At 37.5% G+C, this 19,208-nt stretch overlaps 1 protein-coding gene across 4 annotated transcripts in view; it reads left to right on the top strand.

Annotated features, from left to right (window-relative positions):
- The window catches only part of ANKRD12 (ankyrin repeat domain 12), a 60,990-nt gene that overhangs the window by 10,531 nt on the left and 31,251 nt on the right, over positions 1-19,208 (top strand). For all 4 annotated transcript variants that reach the window (XR_008211154.1, XR_008211153.1, XM_052703718.1 and 1 more), the window contains 2 exons: positions 8,171-8,307; positions 16,141-16,288. Coding sequence is in view for 2 of the 4 variants with exons in the window: in XM_052703718.1 (XP_052559678.1) it covers positions 8,221-8,307; positions 16,141-16,288 (235 nt within the window). In the remaining 2 variants the exon portion in view is untranslated. The remainder of the gene's footprint in view (positions 1-8,170; positions 8,308-16,140; positions 16,289-19,208) is intronic.

The raw sequence follows: 19,208 nt of genomic DNA, 5'->3' as shown, positions 1-19,208 counted from the left end.
TTGTAGACCAAAAGTGTTTTGTCATTTTGTCATCAAATTCTGCAAAATCTGCCAAATTTGTGACTCATGTCCGTACTGGGTACTGCATTTACAATTAATTCTGCAACAGACTGTTGCCTTAGGCACCGTTAGTTTGAGAATATGTGTTAGATGGCAGTTCTTTCACTGTAACTCTGACATTGGAATCTGCATGGGCTGAACTGTTGTGATTACGTGTGAGAAGAGCTTGTGAATGTTTCAGAAATGAGAATGTTCTGCCATCTTTTGCCTGTAAAAGATGCGTACAGTGACTTTTAGGCGCCGTTCTTTCCAACAAATAGAACTGGTGTGCTGCTTAAAGCCAGTGGTGTTCATCCACTGGTTACTGCTAGAGAGCAGAGCTGCCAGTATAATGAGACACCACACAGTGAAAGTCAAAAAAGGGCCTGGTAAATTGTTCTGTTCATTGTATTTGATGGTCCTTTAGTATGCACCGTATACAAGACGTGTATCCTAAATAAGTTTTCCTTTAAGGTGATAAAGGGCAGCATGTTTCCGGCCTGTAGCCAGAGGCAGGCTTGCCAGGTTGGACGTACGTAAGTGTATATTTAGTCCATTCTAGCTGTCTAACACGTTATATGTTTTTGGAAAAAATCTGTTAGTGTAGAGATCTCATACCTAGTCAGCTTTGACTTTAGCATCTTGGGAGTTTGATTGTTCAGTAAACCTTCTCAGAAGGAATGTGTGCAGCACATTCAACCTTGGCTGCTGAATAAAACCTTGATACAGAGGCTAGTACTTTTGTGGCTACGGTCACCATTCACTTTGAAATCACAGAATAGTATTTTGTATAATGTTCTAATGAGATCTTTAAATGGGATAGGCTTACTATTCGAAGGCCATTTTTCATAGCAGGTTTGTACCTGATCCTTTTGAAGAAGGAAAGGGCTTGGCCACCTATTGGAAGGATCTTCTTCCTCTTTTCTGAAGTGAGCTGTATTACAGAGCATAATTCGGGGAACCTGTCTGTTTCTTGACTGGCTGACATTGATTGACGCCTGCTTTCTGTAGAACTTGTTAATTTCCAGGTGATCAGAGAGTATACAAATTGTGAGAGTGTCACAGTATGTCTTTGAGTGAAATTATAACTCTTATCTGGAAGATGTCCCTCCATATACCCTGTTTTTGGATCTGAGCTTTCTCTGCTATGGCAAAGAGATAAAAAGTGTGAGATGAAGTGGGTGGTGTAGCTGTGCATGTGAAGAAAATGGACGGGGGAGTGGGATAGGAACAGACAGAAAAGGACAGGTTGGGTGGAACCAGCAGAATGCTGTGTCTAGGTCTGTTAAGCCTCTGCTGCACCTTCTTAAGGCAGACGTGACTTCCATCATCTCTGTTTTTGTGTCATTTCTCACTTGCCTTCCTCCTGACTTTATTCCCAGTATTATTTCTGTCTTCTGATAATGCCGCTCACACCTTCTTCCAGCACTTGCCTCCTGCTAGTTGCAGTTATTGGTTGTGACATGAAGTCCAGTTGTTATCTTGATGGAGATTTGTAGGTTTGAAACACTGAACCATGTGTAAGTTCCCTTCTTAAGCTCTGAAGTGCAGTTGTTGGTAGATATGTTCCATGCTCTGGGCAACATCCTGTCCTCTGCTTTCGTCTTGTCCTTTCCATAAAACACAAGCAGCATCTAAGCCTTTGTTTCTCCATGTCTATCCAAGGAGTTATTGGAAAGCTGATGACAGTGACTGAGTTGGTCATTCTCCGTTCAAATTGAAAGTGGATGCAATACTTGAGATTTTTTACAGAGCCATAGGAATGCCAAGACGTAGGTATTTCTGGCTTGTGTTCCACATTGAGGGGAAAATAATCTTGTGTGATGATCATGGGGATGTACTGTGCTCTCCTCCCTACCGGTCCTTTCCTACCTATCCTCTCAGGTTTGTATGTCTGCTATTTCCTCATCACAGCTGTATTCTCTTGTTATGATAGTCTGAACCTTTGCTTGCTTGCAGGCATACTGTGTGGGAATTATCAGGTCAAACTACAGCTGTTACAGGTGTGATGCTTAACTTGCTGAGCCAGAAAAGCACCGTTCTGATCTGCTGGGCTTTCCTCTGCTCCTAGTAAATGCTGTGTCTTTACATATTTGGACCTGAATGCTCTTTCTCCGCTGTCCCATTTTCTTGGTCTTGTTCCTCCAAATCCATACTAAAATATCTCAAATAATGCTCTTGTTCTGCCTTCTTACTGGACATCACAGATGACAAAGCAGATACTAATGATCTCAGTTAAGGCATGCACTGAAATCTGACTGGAATGTGCTTTGTTGTATAGCAGAGGGTTGTGCTGGAGTAACTGTATAGAGTTTATAATGATTTCTGGAAGAAGAAAACTGACAGTGCTGCTACATGTCCCTACGTGATATTTCGTGTATCACTGGCACTGCTAGTTCGTTAATCTCTCCTTTGGAAAGAAAGCGCTTCTCTAAATTGTTTGCTTAGAGATGCTATTACTGTGAAATGAAATGCTTAAGCCTTTTGCCCTTTCCTGATGGAAAGTGAGTAGGGAGGAGGAGAAACTACAAGAAGCCAGAAGGCATTCAACTTAGTGAAATTAATATGTTTTGGTAATAACTTTTTGGTTAAATTCTGCTCCTTACACTGTGTGTGTGTGTGTGTGTGTGTGTGTGTATTTAATGCACAGTTTTCTGTGGCTTTTGTTCCTTTGTGCTGTTTCTCTTCCTTTTTGCCAAGAGCAATTGGCCTCCACCGCCTTTGTCACTCCCACCAGCATACTGATAACATTTGGTGTGGCTGGGCTGGGGCTACCAACATGCTTCATAATTAGCCAATATGTACATACAGATTGGATTTCTTCGAGCAAAATACTGAATGTTGACTTTTTCCTACCATGCCCTGGCTGTTCTTGGGCTTCTCTCTTGAGCTCATCCACCAACTTTTTGTCTTCCTTTCTTTAACAGACTTTCAGTATCACTGAGATCTAGGTCAGATCAGTCATTTTGAAATAAATTTGAAAGAGAGAAAGTCTTGAGGTGTGGGAAGGAGGAGATGATGTCTAAGAAGATATCTGTATCAGTGCCTTGGGGTGAATCAGGACTGTACTTGTAGAATAACTGTCTGCAGCGTTTCTCCTTGCTGTAGTTCAGTTTGCTCTATGGAGTAGCTTTGGTGCTTGATTTCTCCTAGCCAAAGCTAAACTGAGAGATGCACTCAGGAATGTGCTGAATGGGCTTCAGCCTTTGAAGTGTGTTTAGTACATGGGATTGCACTAGGCCTAGTCCTGAGCAAAACTGCTACATGTGGCAAATGTTAAATTTGTGCTACTCTACAGATCTGCTCTTGAAATGCAGCATTTCTCAGTAATGTAGTTGTAGCCTCAGCTGTCATTTTTGAAAGTCTAATTTTAGCAAAACATTCTGGACTACTCCTGTCAAATATTTATAGCAGAAATTTTGTACAGTTGATTCACTGTTTTCCAGTCTGGAGTAAATCCTTACTGGAAGAGAGGTGGTTTGGTTTTTGTTTTTCTTTCCCTTCTGCAGATAAAAGAAGGGAGATGCAGAAGAGTAAAGGCGCCTTATGGTAGCTTCCTCGTTTGTGTTTTTTTTTTTTTTTTAATGCATATGCATTCTAGAGCTCAAGGATAGGTGTAGTGTTTGAGTTTGAAAGCCATTGCTGAATCACCCACATAGGTGCAGCTCAATCACATGGGCCTCAGTTTCTCAAGAAACTGAGCTGAAGGTAAGAAGCTCTTCAAAGGGTTTGAGCAACAGCAGCAGCTCTGTTGGAGTTCTGCATACTTTCCTTGTTTCTCATGTGTGAAGGCATGCCCTTGCCTTAGTGCTAAGTGCAAGCTTATACAAAGCTAATATAGTGACTTGAAGGTATTAGGGATTTAATGTAACTTCAGTTTTCTGTAGCTGGTTAACTGAAAATCTTGTTTAGGTCAAACAATCCTAGATAATTTGTAGATCTGTTAAAATGCATATCCTTGGTACTTTAATGAGAAAAATAGGGATTTTTTTAACTTACTTTAAGGAAAATTAAGAGAAAAATTTAATGTGGTATTACGAGTAATAGGATGCTGACAGTGGATAATAAATGGGCTGGAAAGACATCCAGTCATAAAGACAAAGCAGTCAGAGTATCTGATTTTGTTATGTGCAGGGAAGTTTATTAAGCAGGAGGAAGCTCTTGTGTTTTATTGAAAGCATGAGAAGGATCCATTTGTAAGAGGAAAAGTGCAGTTGTGCTCTCTATCTGACCAAGTGTTGAACTGCTTGTTTTGACGGTGTTGTGACAAAGAAGAATAATTTGGATGTAAAGAATGTAACTTTCAAATGTAGGATTCTGATGATTTGAAATGGGCCATCAAGACTTCCTTGCTGAACCAGTAATTAAATTAAGAAACATCACTGAAGGAAGCTCAAAGCAGGCAGTTATAGGTTTCCCTAGAAAAACCTGCTAATGTTCTACATTTTCACTTTGAATGCAAATGTGACTGTGTTCAGAACATGAGTTAAAATGACACTATTTAAAAACAAAACAAATTAAAAAAAAAAAAAAGGAAAAAAAAACAGCAGAAAAAAAATTCCTGTGTAGCAAGACTTGAAAGGACACATAGGGATGCCATGCCTTTCATGAAGGCAGAGCTCTTATTCAGCTCATGTGGTTCAGCCCCTACTGTGAGAAAGACTTGTAAGAGGAATGGAGCCAAGCTGATGTTAATAAATGTTACTAAGCTCTCACTTAGTTGGGCTTCTCACTGTCATAAGCAGAAGGATATAAGGGAGGGCATTTCAAGCCAGGAAGGAAGGATAATCAAAGCAGGAATGGAGGTAACTTCAGAGAGTCAAGTAGTGTAGGTATAAAGGAAGGAAAGAAAATGCAATGAAAGGAAGGCAGAATATGCAGTCAGAAATAATTAATGTGATAGTTCTTACATATTGTAAAGTTTGAAGGTAGTTGTCATTATGGTATATGAAAATATTGACAGGAAGGAGGCCCTTTTGTTACATTATCAAAATAAATGGCAGTTTCAGTTTATGAGCAGTACTGTTACTGAAATGATTTTTTTTTTTTTAATTTTATTTGCAAAGTGGTTACTGAAACAGTGATTTTTGGAGGTTTTGCAACTGAAGGTTAGGATTTGAGAGACTAACTGAGCAAAAGCGTATTTGTAGCATATGTTTTCTTTATAAGCCCAGCAAAACAGCAAAAATACTTGCTGTTAATGGTAGTACTGTGGGTGTTGGATAACCAGCAGTCGCTGTCAGTGAGGATACTAACTCACTGCATATTGTAGGATTAAGAAATGTTTTTCATGAAATAGAAGAGATTAATTTTAATGTGCTCTCCACTGACTCGATAACTTTTTTTGTTCCTGTTAAAAAAAAACCACAAACAAACAAAAAAACCAACACCAACCTACAAGGAATGAAAGGCATGGAAGTATGCTTTAATAATTACTTTAATAATTTTCTTTGCCACTAGTGCTGCATACTGACACTTCCCTAAATGAGGAGATACGCTACTCTATTGTGTCTTGGGTAGGAGCAGGGTAGTAGGAATTTCACTATATTTATTTTTTATATTGACATAGTCATAGACTCATAGAATGGTGTGGGTTGGAAGAGACCTTTAAGATCATCTACTTCCAACCTCTCTGCTATATGCAGGGACACCTCTCTCCAGACCAGGTTGCTCACAGCCCGGTCCAGCCCTGGCCTTGAATGCTTCCAGGGAGGCATTTACAGCCTCACTGAGCAACCTGTTTCAGTGTCTCACCACCCTCACAGTAAAGAATTTCTTCCTAATATCTAGTCTGAATCTACCCTCTGCCAGTTTAAAGCCATTTCCCCTTGTCCTATTCCTGTCTGCCCTCATAAAAAGTCTCTCCCCAGGTTTCCTTTTTCTGAGGTCGAGATTCAGGTTATTGTAGGTGTGAGTTTAATTAGAAACTTCCTGTTTTTTATAAGCTTATGGTTAATATTGAAAGAAAATGCTTAAGTGTGGAGAAAGGAAGGAAAGGAGCAGACTTTACTTAGCATGGCATTTACAGTTTTCTGACATTTAAATTGGGCATTTTGAACTTTTCTTCCTCCCCTGTTATGCAGGAATAAGGAAGTAAGATGATACTTCGTAATGTACTTCATATTCATCTTAACCAAGTATTCTGCAAGATAATTTCTCATACATTTAGGTCTTCCGGGAGGGAGTGGAGGGATAGAAATATGTTTAAATCTGGAAGTTTTGAGTGGCAGGTCTAGCACATAATATGCTAGAATATACCAGTTAGTTACCTGCATCAAACCAAAATAGCAGCCCTGGTCCTATTACAGTGGCAAATTCTCTTCACAGTGTTCCCAAAAATCTTAGCTGTAAAGCAGCAAGAAAACATCACACCTGAAACAACCTATCTGACATTAGCTAAATAATTACTACTAGATTCAGTAAGACTGTGATCCCCAAAATATTTATAGCGTGATACGTCAGCTCAAAGCTCGGGGTGTTTCATGGGTCTTTTTAAAATGAAGTCAAATGCAGTTTTAATTTTCACATGACCTTTTCCTCTTGGCACTCCTACAAGTGCAAGTCAGACGAATGAGTTCAGCAGATGATTTTGTAGGGGTTTTTGGTCATGACACTGTTCTTGCTGTAGGACATACTTTTTTTCTTAGATCTCTTGGTTTTCACTCGGAGCTGGAATTGGCTTTTGAGTTTTAGCTAAGCCACAAATGTTACCACGCTGTGGGATTTATGAGGAACAGTCCGTAGTGGCTTAGCAATGTGCTTGACTCTTAACAAGCCTGAGCAGAGTGAAAGAACCAACAGCACACCTCCAGAGAGTTGAAATGAGTGCTCGTGACCTTCTCCAAGTCAGATGAGAGATCTTGATACACATTTCTTTAGGTTAAATTTCTAATGTTATTTGCCAGATTTCCTTCTAGCCTTTTGTTTAAGTGGAGAGCTGAGTTTGCCCTGCTTATTCACAGCTCATTGTAGCTCATGCCTTGGCAACTGCCTTAAGCAGAGAACATGAAGAGAAGTGTTAGATCTTCTCTATTTTTTTATTTTTATTTTTTTGCAATTCAGAATTCATAGTGTTTGCAATATTTCTTTCTTTTTTTTTTTTGTCTTGACTGTCTTTCTTATCATAGTGCTTCATGGCTTGTGTAGTAAAAATTCTAGTGTGCTGACAGGATATTTTGTCCCTTCAGCTTACCATAACTTTTTTCTTTGTATTAAAATCTTTGTGTCTCCTAAAAAGATAATAAATGATACTAGAAAGCACCAGACTAGATATTGCTGGCAGTGTTGTAAGTGAAAAGCAGTTTTCTGTGATGTTCCTGACATAAGTTTTTAGGACAACTTGACTTTCCCGTCAGGTTTTACAAGCTCTTAGCTTATATTGAAGCAGCAAAGTATAACAGCAAGTAACGTAGAAAATTCAGAATTCCATTCTGTGACACTTGGTGTGACACAGAGTTGAAGTACCACAGAGCTTTTAGTTTCATACGCAGGTACCTATAATGATGGATTATGTAATTAATATGCTAGACAGTGGAAATTAAAGTTTCTACTTCCAGAAAGCATTTTAAAATCATTTTTAACCTTTTAGCATTCTGAAACATTTAACATATTTTTCTTCTGATATATCTCTTGTTCCATCTGCACTTCACCAAGATGGACCGCTTTTCTAAAGCGTTTTAGATAGACAATATTTCAGTTTCCTGGACTAGAAAGATAAGCTTTTGTTGACTGTTTGGCCAAAAATGATTTTATGTGTTCTGTTGGTCTTATTGCCTATAAAACAAAGTGACATGTTGAACTGCAAAGAGAGGTCAAATACCTGAAAGCTTTAAGTCTGTCAGAAACATAGGTTAGAAGTATGAGGCACTTCAGCATCTGACTTTGTGGTTTTCTGATGCCACTGTCTCCACCGGTAGCTGTGTTTCTGGATTTGGTTTTCACTCTAGGGTGGGAGCTGCTGCTGAACAGGATACTTGGAGTCAGATATGGTTGTTAGTCTGGCTTTTTGGAGCAGTATTAACTCTGCTATCATTTGCTGTAACAACATTATTTTCTGGTGTGACATTTTAATTTATATAATTATTTATAGAATTGGTTTTAGTAATTGTTTTTTTTTTTTTTTTTTTTCCAGACACACGATGAACCCACTGATACAAGATACAGCTAGTAAACAGCTATAAAATGCCCAAATCTGGATCTGCAAAAACAGCTCAAATAGAAAATTCTGACAGTGATAGCACCATGGTGGAAAAACCAACTGCAAGAAAGGTAATAAAATTATATTCATGTCTGTTTAAGTTTGGTGAAATAAAGGACATGTATTGCATCACAGCTTTTCCTGCTGTCATGAAAAATAAATACTCATCTATATTCTGATTCTGAATGCACAGAAAAAAAAATCGAATGCAGTTTTTTACATGCCTTCACATGTAAATTTGGGAACAGAATGTAAGTCTTTTGTTGCAGCTTGCAACTTAGTTCAAAAGGAAGCTGAATTTTTTTTTTAATGTAAGTTAATGCATGGTTTTCATATATCGTGTGAAGTCTTCATACACTTACAAGAACAAGGATTCATATCTAATTTAAATTTACAATGCTTTACTCTGTAACAAACACATGAAACATTTTTGAAGGGTTGTGACAGTGCAGACCAAAGAGCAAACAAGTGTCTTAGGTTCCTCCTTCAAGACAGGAACTTGTTCCCTCTGCTAGGATGATTTGAAAGCCAAATGCTGCGGAAGGGTTAAGAGTAACACCTGTGCAAGTGAGTTTGTGTTAAAACTGTACAGTCCAGTTTTGAGTGATGGAAAATGAAAGGATATGTGAGACTTAGTAACACTAGTGAAAATAGTTTGTTCATAAATGTAAAGTATCCCATCACTTTGTAACTCCTTGAATCATGTTGCAAATAACTCAGTTACTGCTATAGTTTAGCTCTATTGTATAACAAAAGATACAGTTCACAATAAGAAACGTTATTCTAAGTTGTGTTTTGCCCAGCGGAGACAATCCATTTCTCTCCAAAGCAATGTTTAAAGCCATGTTTATAAAAGGAGTCTGTGTCTGTATTCATACTTACTGTTATGTTGAAGTCCAAGTTTCCTGCAAGACCACTTGATGAGTGCATACAAGATAGGGAGATGAAAAAATGGGAAAAGATTTATACACAGCATTAGACTTTTTAGTCTCTTCTCAGTTTGTTTTATGGGCCCCAGGAAAGTGAGGCAAAGGCAGACATTTCTGCTAGCTGTAATAAATTGCTTAGATGAAGAGGAAGACTGCAGAGTAAAATGCAGAAAGGAAATTGGCTTACTACTAAACAGGTGGAATAAAAATATTTATTTATTCCCTTCTTGTTTCTGTTTGACATATGGTCAAGTTAACTGAAATACTGGGAAATTTAACACTTAGAAAAAGAAGGGAATTTTGGGGGCCCAAAACCAAGAAGAATAGAAAGGCTACTGCAGTCAAATCTAGTGGATAGTATTGTCTTTTTATTTACTTTCTTGGAAGTAAGATGCATTTTGGCAAGCTCTTGGTTTTTATTAGTTAAATAATCAATCTGATAAAAAATATTTTCTGGCATAGTATCTTGTCAATGAAGTATTTCTGAAAAAACAACAACAAACAACCTTCTGACACCCTTGAAAATCTTGATGGTACAAGTAACAACTGCAATTGCTAGAAAAACAACTCCCTCTCAAATTTGGTGAGTTTAAGAGGAAAAAAAAAATAATCTATAACAGATTAAAATGAGTTTTCATCTTTTCACTTTCATCTAAGCAAAAACAGAGGGTTTTCTAAATTTCCTTTTTTAGTATTTCTTTGCTAAATATATGGTTTGAAAAGCTTTTGCTTATAAATGAAATGCATTTGCTTATAAAAATATATAGAAATATATGTATTCATGTATGCATATAGTGCATATTGCATTTTTTTCTTCATCAGCTTTTTGAATTTTGCATACAAACAGCTCTACAGTCTAAGTTAAAAATAGATCAGTTGGTCAAAATGAGTTTACTTCTCAGGCTCCTTTTCCTCTTCTGTGCTCTATATCTGACTCTCACCTCCTCTCCCTCTTGCATGTTACTGTAGTGGAAAAATGATGCCAGTGTCCTGAAGTGGCCATTGAATCTGCAGCCACTGCCAAAGGAGCTGCCTTAACAGTGACGCTTGCTCCCAGTTCAGTATTTGCTGATTGCTTTGAGACCTTCTTCTCCAGGAACCTCCTGCCTGTGATCCCCATAAGTTGTTCCATTTCTGCTACTAACAGTAGCAGCGCGCATCTGCTGGATCATTTAACCTCTGTATCCCATCAACTGCGTAAAACGTAGCAAAGCTTCTGAAACACGGGTACATTCTGGCAAAAGAGAACTATGCATAAGTAACAGACCTTTTAAACAAAGTTGTTAATTTTTCTGGGGATCAGAAAAAATGAACATGGTGTCCTTTGTTTGTCAGCAGGTAGTAAAGGTAGAAATATGGCAAATTTTTATTTGTTTTTGAAAGGAATAAAGTAACATTCTATTTTTAGTAGTCATATAAACCCCTTTCGTTGTCACTTTGGTTCTGATGAAAGGTTTGTGAAAAAGGAAGGTGTGTTATTAAAGACTACAGTACACGAGTTAGAAATATGCACGAGTGTGCTGAGTTCATATTCTACATTCTTTAGTATTTGAGATTAATTTTCAAAGAAATGCTGCCTTCACTGGCTAGTTAAAGACCAGGAGGAGGTGGGAATCTGACCAAAAATACGGCTATGGAAACATAATGATGAACTAATTACATTGATACCAAAAAATAAACTGGTCAACTGCTTGCATTTTTGCATTCAGTCTTATTATCCACCCTGTGTAGTATGAGATGAGCAAGGCTTTGGCTTGGGGTTGTATGATACAATACTACTACAAATAACATATAATATGGAAAATGTGAGATGTTAAGTAAAATTACATAAATCTGTGTTGCACTTAACATCCTTGTGTCCACATTTTTAGTGTAATAAATACAGTTTGGTGGCTTTGCCTTTATTTTGAGAAAAATTGAATGTATGGCAAAGATATTAAATAGTCACTTAACAGTCACACGTGCTGTTTAACACATGAATAGACAATTGGCAGAAGTATTTAGCTGGCACTAGAATAATCTGAGGATTTTCACTTGTATTAGGAAACAAACAGACAAAATGTTGCTAAAATGTGATATTTTTTTGATTCAGCCCTTTATGTTATTTGAAATTCAACAGGATAACACTGAAATTTGTGCTTCAACCAGAGAAAATTGTGAAGGCAAATTGATATTGTATGAAAACATAAAAGTGGCAAAGGCTGAATTTATAGTGATAATTTTAAGTGAAGTATCTTTAGAAAGTAGTGGTAATTTCTGTAGAATAGATTTTTCCTAGTATGTGAATATTTGCGACTGTTAATTTAATGATTAAAACGTTGATTTTAAAAACTTCATAAAAATGTTACAGGTTAGTTAACCTAATGAAAGGGAGGGGATGATGATCCAGGTATAAAGAATACTAAAGCAAAAGTTTTGCTTTAGTGCAGTATTTTCACAAGGAAGTATTTTGATGAATCTGAACAATTTCTTGTCTGTCCAGTATTCTTAGTGCTGTGTGACTAATGAATGACCATTTATACTGCTGTGAGGGACGTCACTGTCTAGTATTAGCATTAAAGGACCCTGAGGTCTTCAATATTCAGATGATCAGTGGTCCTTAATACAGGAAGGGAAAAACAAACAAACAAACAAAAACATTCTAACTACTTTGCACGTAGCTTTGGCTTTTTTCTTTAAATTTTTATAGAACAGTGCAATCAAGCTACTTCTGCGCTTTGGCATTTAAATGTCTTTTTATTTGTTTCTGTGTCCAATTATACGTGTTTGTTATTGGTGCAGAAATATCTCTGAGCTACTTCTGGAGCTTAATCTCGGTGACTGTAAATGAACAGAAAATAAGTAGTTCAATTACAGATGTTCTCCTATATGCTCATAAATGCATTGTGGGCAAAGGAGTCCTGATGTAAAATTATTTTCACATGTAACAGTTTATCTCTGAAATGAACAGTAATGTTAAATGACTCCACTCCCTGGAACACTGTTATAGAATACCCTTAGTTGGACCCACAGAGACCAACTCCTGGCTCCACACAGCCCACCCATAATTCAAAGCCTGTGTTTGAGAGCACTGTCCAAAAGCCCCTTGAACTCCAGCACTCGGGGCCGTGCCCACAGCCCTGTGCAGCCCGTTCCATGCCCACCGCCCTGTGCTGCAGCCCCTGTCCCTCACCCCCAGCTGCCCTCCCCTCACACAGCTTCATGCCGTTCCCTCAGGCCCTGTCGCTGTCACACACAGCAGAGCTCAGCGCTGCCCTCCGCTCCCTGTCAGGAGCTGCAGCCACCGTCAGGCCTCCCCTCAGCTCCTCTGCTCTGTGCCGAGCAAACACAGGGACCTAAACTTGCATGGTGCACTCTAGATCCTTCACTGTTACTGTAGCCCTCCTCTGGATGCCCTTGAATGGTTTGATGCCCTTTTTATACAGTGGGGCCAAACCTGCAGCCAGTGTTGGAGGTGAGGTGGCACAGCACAGAGCACACAACCCGCTGCCCGGTGGCAGTGCTGGGCCTGGTGCAGCCCAGGCTGTGGGTGGCCCTTCTGGCAGCCAGGGCACACTGCTGGCTCAGGTCTGAGTTGCTGTCAGCCATAACCCCAGATCCCTTTCTGTGGGGCTGCCCTCCTGCCTCTTGTCCACAGGCTGTACACCTATCTGGGTTGGCCCCATCCCATGTGCAGCATTCGGCACTTCTCTTGTTCAGCTTCACGTGGTTGGTGATTGCCCACTCCTCCCATCTGTCAAGATCTCTCTCCAAGGCCTCTCTGCCCTTGAGGGAGTCAACAGCTCCTCCCAGTTTAGTGTCATCCACATACTTACTCAATATATCTTCAAGTCCTACATCCAAGTCATTGATGAAAGCATTAAAGAGTACTGGGACTGAAATGGAGCCCTGCAGCACCCCACTAGTGATGCCCACCAGCCTTATGTAACCTCATTTACTATATTTTTTTGCATCTGACCCATTTGCCGACTGCTCACCCATTATATTATGTTTTTTTCTTGCTGTGTGCTGGCTTTTTTTTTTTTTTCAGGAAGATACTGTGAGAAGCACTATTAAAACGTTTGTTGAAATCCAAAGAATTACATCAGCTGGCTTCCCTTAGTCAACTAGGTGTGTAACCTTGTCATGAAAGGAGATTAAATTTGTTAAACAGGACTTTCCCCTTGTCAACCCACGCTGGCTGTGACTAACCTCCCTAAGTAATGACCAAAAGATATGGTATAAATGTATTCCAGTGGTTAGTATATTAAGACAAAAGAAAAATGCTTTTAGGATTTGTTTTTCCTTTCACAGCTGATAAAATGTTTAGCTTTTATTGGCTATGAAATTAGCTTAGCTCCTGAACAGAGGAATGTACTGAAGTTTCTGTTGTTACAAGACTTAATCTTTAATACTTGTCCAGTGAAAGTTGATACTATGCTTACTATGCTGTTCTAACAACCAGTACATTGCTATGTGAATTAGTTATATTTTCAGGTCTTTTCAGAGCTTAAAAAAGTAATTGAGTAACATCCACAATAACAAAAAAGAAGCTTATATCAAATTTGCTTCAGGGTACATGTATTTCTGTTTTGATTGCTTGTCTTGGGAGCTTAAATGAAAAACTGTCTAGAGTGTGTACAGCAGGCGTTCACTCAGTGTTTGCATGAAATACTTTATAAAGGTGGGAACATAAGGAAACTTTAATTTATCTGAATTTGTACTTTAGAACTTAAATGAAAATCGGGAAGTAAATGGTAGATCTGTGCTTCAAAGCAGAAAAACATCATTCTGTAAGAAGCGAATTTCATCTCAGAGGACTCCAACAATATTTGTTCCCAAAACCATTTTAATACCATGCAGAATGTGTTTCAGTATGTAATTATCTTTGATAGATGAAAAGAAACACTTTCTTCTGAGGCTTAGTATATGTGCTAGTTTACAGATTAAATGGGACTGTGTTGTCTCCTCTTGTGTATTGCCATTGATTGTAGATGTACCAGAAAATAGAGCTGGAATAGGATATCAAGAGATTGTACTGATTGCTGTTAGCCTTCTAAGACTGTTTCTGTTAAACGGATTACAGATGTCCTTTTCATAGCATCTAGGATGGTTTTGCTAACACCAAAAATTCTTCTTGTTGCTACACCTTCCAGTGAGGCATGCATTATATGCTGAGATGTGCAGCTCTAGTTCATCCATTTGCCCCAGAGCAGAGTAAGTTGTGCTTGATTCTTGACAAACCTTGGCCAGATCTTTTCTGTAAAGCTTTAACTGGTGGAAATTTCACAGTCTCCTTGAGCTGTTTGTTCTGATACTTAATTATGGTGACTGATGTGGAGTTAGATGCTAAGTGGGAGGATAAATAACCTTTCCTTGTCTCTTGTTGCAGTCTGAAACCATTAGAAGTTCTGTAAGTGTAGCGAACATGAGAATGTACAATGCCTTTCTTTTTGGAGCAGTAGTTTATGTATCTCAACATTATTTTGTTTTTATTCCGTATTTTATTTGCTTAGTAGTTTTCTGACCTTCCTTAGAAAATCCACGAATGTTCTAAATCACATGTAGAAAAGATACTAGCTTTGTTGTAGTTTCATTTCACAGATCACCTGAAACTAATTAATAGATTTGTTCTGGCTGAATTTTGTACCTTGCTTGAATGCTACAGAAGAGATGTCTGTGCTGTTACAGGACCAGAAGTAGGTGAAACTGTGAATACTCACTCTTTAAGCTGAAGAGCATGTTCTAACCCATAGCACTTGCTACACCTTCTCACCTTCCTTTACTGGAAGTTTAATCCAAGAAGCTGTTAAGAGCTAATTTTAATGTGTGGTCTTGTGATTGTATAGTAAATTACTTCTAACAGTTTGGGTAACCTTTTTTCAATTCTATTCCTTTTGTTTTGTGCTTAGACTGTTATTCAGATTAGACCATTAGAGGCCCTTTAGTCTGTTCAGTAGGCTTTATTACTTGTACATACTCACAGTGTCTATTACCTGGGGTTGCTTCTAGTTTTCTCTAATCAGAGAAGCAGCAGCCTTTTGTTTTTCAGTTTGTCAAGTGAGGGGATGTTCCTTTTCTGCCTTTCAAAAATTAATTTACTAGTGTTTTTACTCAATCATCTGTTGACTAATAGAGCTATGGAGTAGATGATGCAGCTAGTACATGGTGAAGAGAAAATGCTGTCTCTGTGTTGTCTCTTGATTAGTAAGCAAAAACATTGGGCTTTGCAGAAGTTTCTACCAAGCAGTCGTCTCACTAACTTGCTTTTTTTCCTCATAGTTCAACCTCCTAGATATGAAATATTTGAAGTTGCTGTTGTGCCCATCCTGTTTTTCTCATAAAGTATGCTTTATAAGTCTGAAATCCTGGAGTTCTGCATCTAAACATTCCAAATAACTTTTACTTGTTTTTTTCTGAATGTGATACCAGTTTGAATAATTTTCTCATAGGTTTTCTACAATCTTAGTAAATTTTATTTCAGAAGTTGATACACTACGCTATTATCCTTGTTGAAATGGAGAGCTTTGTACAGGGATGAATTTGCGGATAGGGTGGAGGCAGAGGAAGGCTCTTAGAGGTTTTTGTTATTGTACTGAATTGAAGTGTGAGCTTTTAAGGTGCTTTTAATGTGATTACTGTGTTATAGTCAGAGAAGCAAACTGGGGTGGTCATTAAAGACTGTAAGACTTAGCAAACTCTTATCCAATTTGTATTGTTCCTTTGCATTTAGTCCAGGCTCTAATAATGAACAGCAGTTCTACAGTGATGTGTCTGGAAATGCGTATAACACAGAAGATTCTCACTTTAAAAAGAAAGAATTGTCATTGGTTATTTTAGTAAAAATACTTCATAACGTTTTGAAATGATCTACTATGTAATATACACTCTTGCATACACATACACTTCTACATAGCACTCTTTGCAGTTTGTATGCATTATGAGACTATTCTGGTATATGCAAAAATTACTTAGTATACTTTTTATTTACATTAGAGCAAGGACAAGATTGCATCCTACAGCAAATCTCCAAAAGTGGATAGGAGTGATGTGGGGAAGGAGATGAAAGAAAAGTCTTCCATGAAACGTAAACTTCCTTTTACTATTAGTCCATCCAGAAATGAAGATCGCAATTCAGACACAGGTAGAACCTTTTTATTTCTTTGACTAATTATTTGTTGATAAAACACATCTTAATTGTGTATTATGTTTTTACAATGATTTTTTTTCCTATAGAAAAGGATAGTAAGTACAGCTGTTGTTTCTGATTGTTCCATCTCTGTCTGATAAGTTTTTCCTTTCAAGTATTATCAAGAGCTTGTGTGCTAGTATAGTTTATCTGCGTTTTCTAGTTCTTTCCTAGCCTCATTCTTTTGTTTCTATTTTATTCATAAGTCTTTCTTTTCATTGTCATCTCTGTAAGTCCATTTGCTTAAGCGAGTAAACAGATGAAAATATAATGTAAGTGCCTTCATTTGAAGCCTTCTGTAGCATTTTTGGGAGAGGGAGAATGGGAAAGAAGGGGAGATGCTCTGTCCTCTGTGTAAAAGAAGTTGCTAAGTTTATGGAACTAACTGAACTACCCATGGAGAGCAAACGTTTATTTCAGTTTAATCTCCTTTGATCAGTTCAGGATGCTTCTCTTCTGCACAGGCAAATTGTTTTTCCTGACTTTTGTATATTCTGTTAGAATGGATTTCAGGGTTTCAAAATATGGCTCTTTTCTAGTTATAGTGAAAGAATCTGGGTGTTGTAAGTCCAAGAGTACTGTTACTTCTTAGGTTAAGTGATTAGCTAAATGCCACAGTCCAGCAAGAATTCCTTTGCCAGCAAGACAATGACCATTACTCTTGTAAGGCCACCAGAAGATGTGTTCTCGTAGGTTTGGTACGGCAGTTTCTCATACGGTGCTTATTATGCAACTTTAATTTTTTTTAAGAAAAGTTCTGTTAACATGCGTAGAATTAAATGCAAGGTAGAAGTAAATACTGATGTACATGCTGAAGTTTTGTCTAGGATTGGTTTCATGCAGATTGGTTCTTTGTTGTTACATACATATCTCTGTTAAAGAAAATATGCTATGAAATCCAAATTAAAAATAGCTGCATTATAAAAACAATACTTCTGGATTAGGCTTCAGTTTTTAGCGTGTTTATAGAATTCTGAAGTCTTACACTATTCATAATACCAGTTGGTTCTGAAAGGACCATATTTAATTTACAAGTACACTTCCAGCATTTGATTTGTTGATTTTATTGCTTGATATTATATCGTAATTATTTTTCTTCATGGAACTAAATACATTTGGAAGTCATTTTAGCTTTTATCTCATGAATGATATTATGAAAACAGTTCAAGCAGGGTGAGAAATACTTAATAGAATAATAGAGGGCACTTAGCTTTAACCACTGCGTAGCAAACATTGCTGCTTGTTCTCTGATTCTTTGTTGACACATTGCAAATTTCTGAATGCATTGCTGCTGAGTTAGGAAGACTTAAGACTTCTTTTGCTTAAGAAGCTGCTGTAGTAAACTAATGGAAAACTTTCAAGTCTACATTTTAGATTACTTCCTTAATAATTTCATACAAGTTAGGACCAAATCTTGCTGTCTAATGCAGTCATGCAATGCCAGTTCAGATGCCTCTGGTGGCTGTCTGCCAAGAGCTGACATCTAGCACGAGCCATGCAAGATCTGTGGCCTTCTGAAAGGGCCAATGAGACAACTACTGAATGGCACTATATGCCTATCTTCAGTCAACAGCAATCTAGTCTTAGTTTCTTTTATTGTGCAGGCTGTGTCTATTATGTACGTTGCTATTATTTGTTTGAGCAGATCTATGTTGAATGTACTGTCCTTGTTTGAATCCTAAGTTGATATCTCTCTTGCTACATCCCTGTTCTGCAATCAAAAGCTGCCAGAAAAAGCTAATGCTATGGAGCTAGATAGGTATGATGAATAGATACCAAATTTAATTGCAGTGTAGCTTTAGCCCTTATTGAAGCTAATCTCCAATAATCTTACAAAACATTCTACATGCCAGCTTTGTGTAAAACTGGTGAGATTGATGGTAGAAGAAGAAACATTTTTCATACGTTCTTTAATAAATTCTTTGATCAGAAGTTGTCCAATAAAAAGTCATCATTTGATGGAAATACCATCACTCACAATACTTAAGTGTTATTTTTTAATTTTCAGTAATGTAATTGGTCAGATTGTTTTTAAATAACTCATGTTTGCATCAGAGTGAGAACAACAAGCAAGTGCTGCTGTTCAAAGAAGTTTGCTTGCTCACTCCATTTTACTAACCTGAAGAGAAAAAAAATGTGTTTCTCTGTGTAATAAATGTAACTGCAGATTGGAAAAAATCTTTCCATTATGAAGATAAGTGCAAGTGTTTCTTTTTTTTTTTTTTAATTTTTGTAATCTTGTTACACAGTTGACCAGCAAGAGTTACAATTAGACACTAATTTGTCTGTCTTTCCTTGGAAATTGTCTTCCAGATTTTCTGTTTACAGTAGTAAGTCAATTTTGTTTTCTGACTACTTCAATTTTTTTTTCTAAGGTAATCCAGACACAATGCAGTCGTGTCTTGGACCTTTAAATGACAACTAGAAAAAACTGTTGTATGTATGTTTCACGTAGCTCTCTTATAACTTGTGCTATTTATCAATTTGTTTTCCTAAAATGTTTAGAAATTAGTTGACCCAGAATTTGTAAGTTATTTAAATCCAGAAAAATACGTATATTAGTTATCTTGGGATATAATCTGTCATGCTTAAATTGTCCTAAAATTAAAGCACCTAAAGCCCTGTTCCACGTAAATATATTACTTTTAAACTTTATTTTGTAAGCATTAGATTGAAAGGGTACTTTCCTACAAGGAGTATTATCCATGTAGATCTGGCTGCATTTTATAAAGGCTATTTAATTAACTTAATTTAATTAAGCACGAATACGTTTTAAGAATTTTGGTTTTTTTTAATAACAAGTAAGAAATTCCCTGGTGTTCTAACCACTGACAAACACCAAAAAGTGGCAAAAAAGCGAATATGAAGGAAGATA

The sequence above is a fragment of the Tympanuchus pallidicinctus genome, unplaced genomic scaffold (assembly GCF_026119805.1).
Source record: "Tympanuchus pallidicinctus isolate F22 unplaced genomic scaffold, pur_lepc_1.0 scaffold5, whole genome shotgun sequence".
Classification (NCBI taxonomy): Eukaryota; Metazoa; Chordata; class Aves; order Galliformes; family Phasianidae; genus Tympanuchus; species Tympanuchus pallidicinctus.
This window is presented reverse-complemented; position numbering and strand designations above follow the sequence as displayed.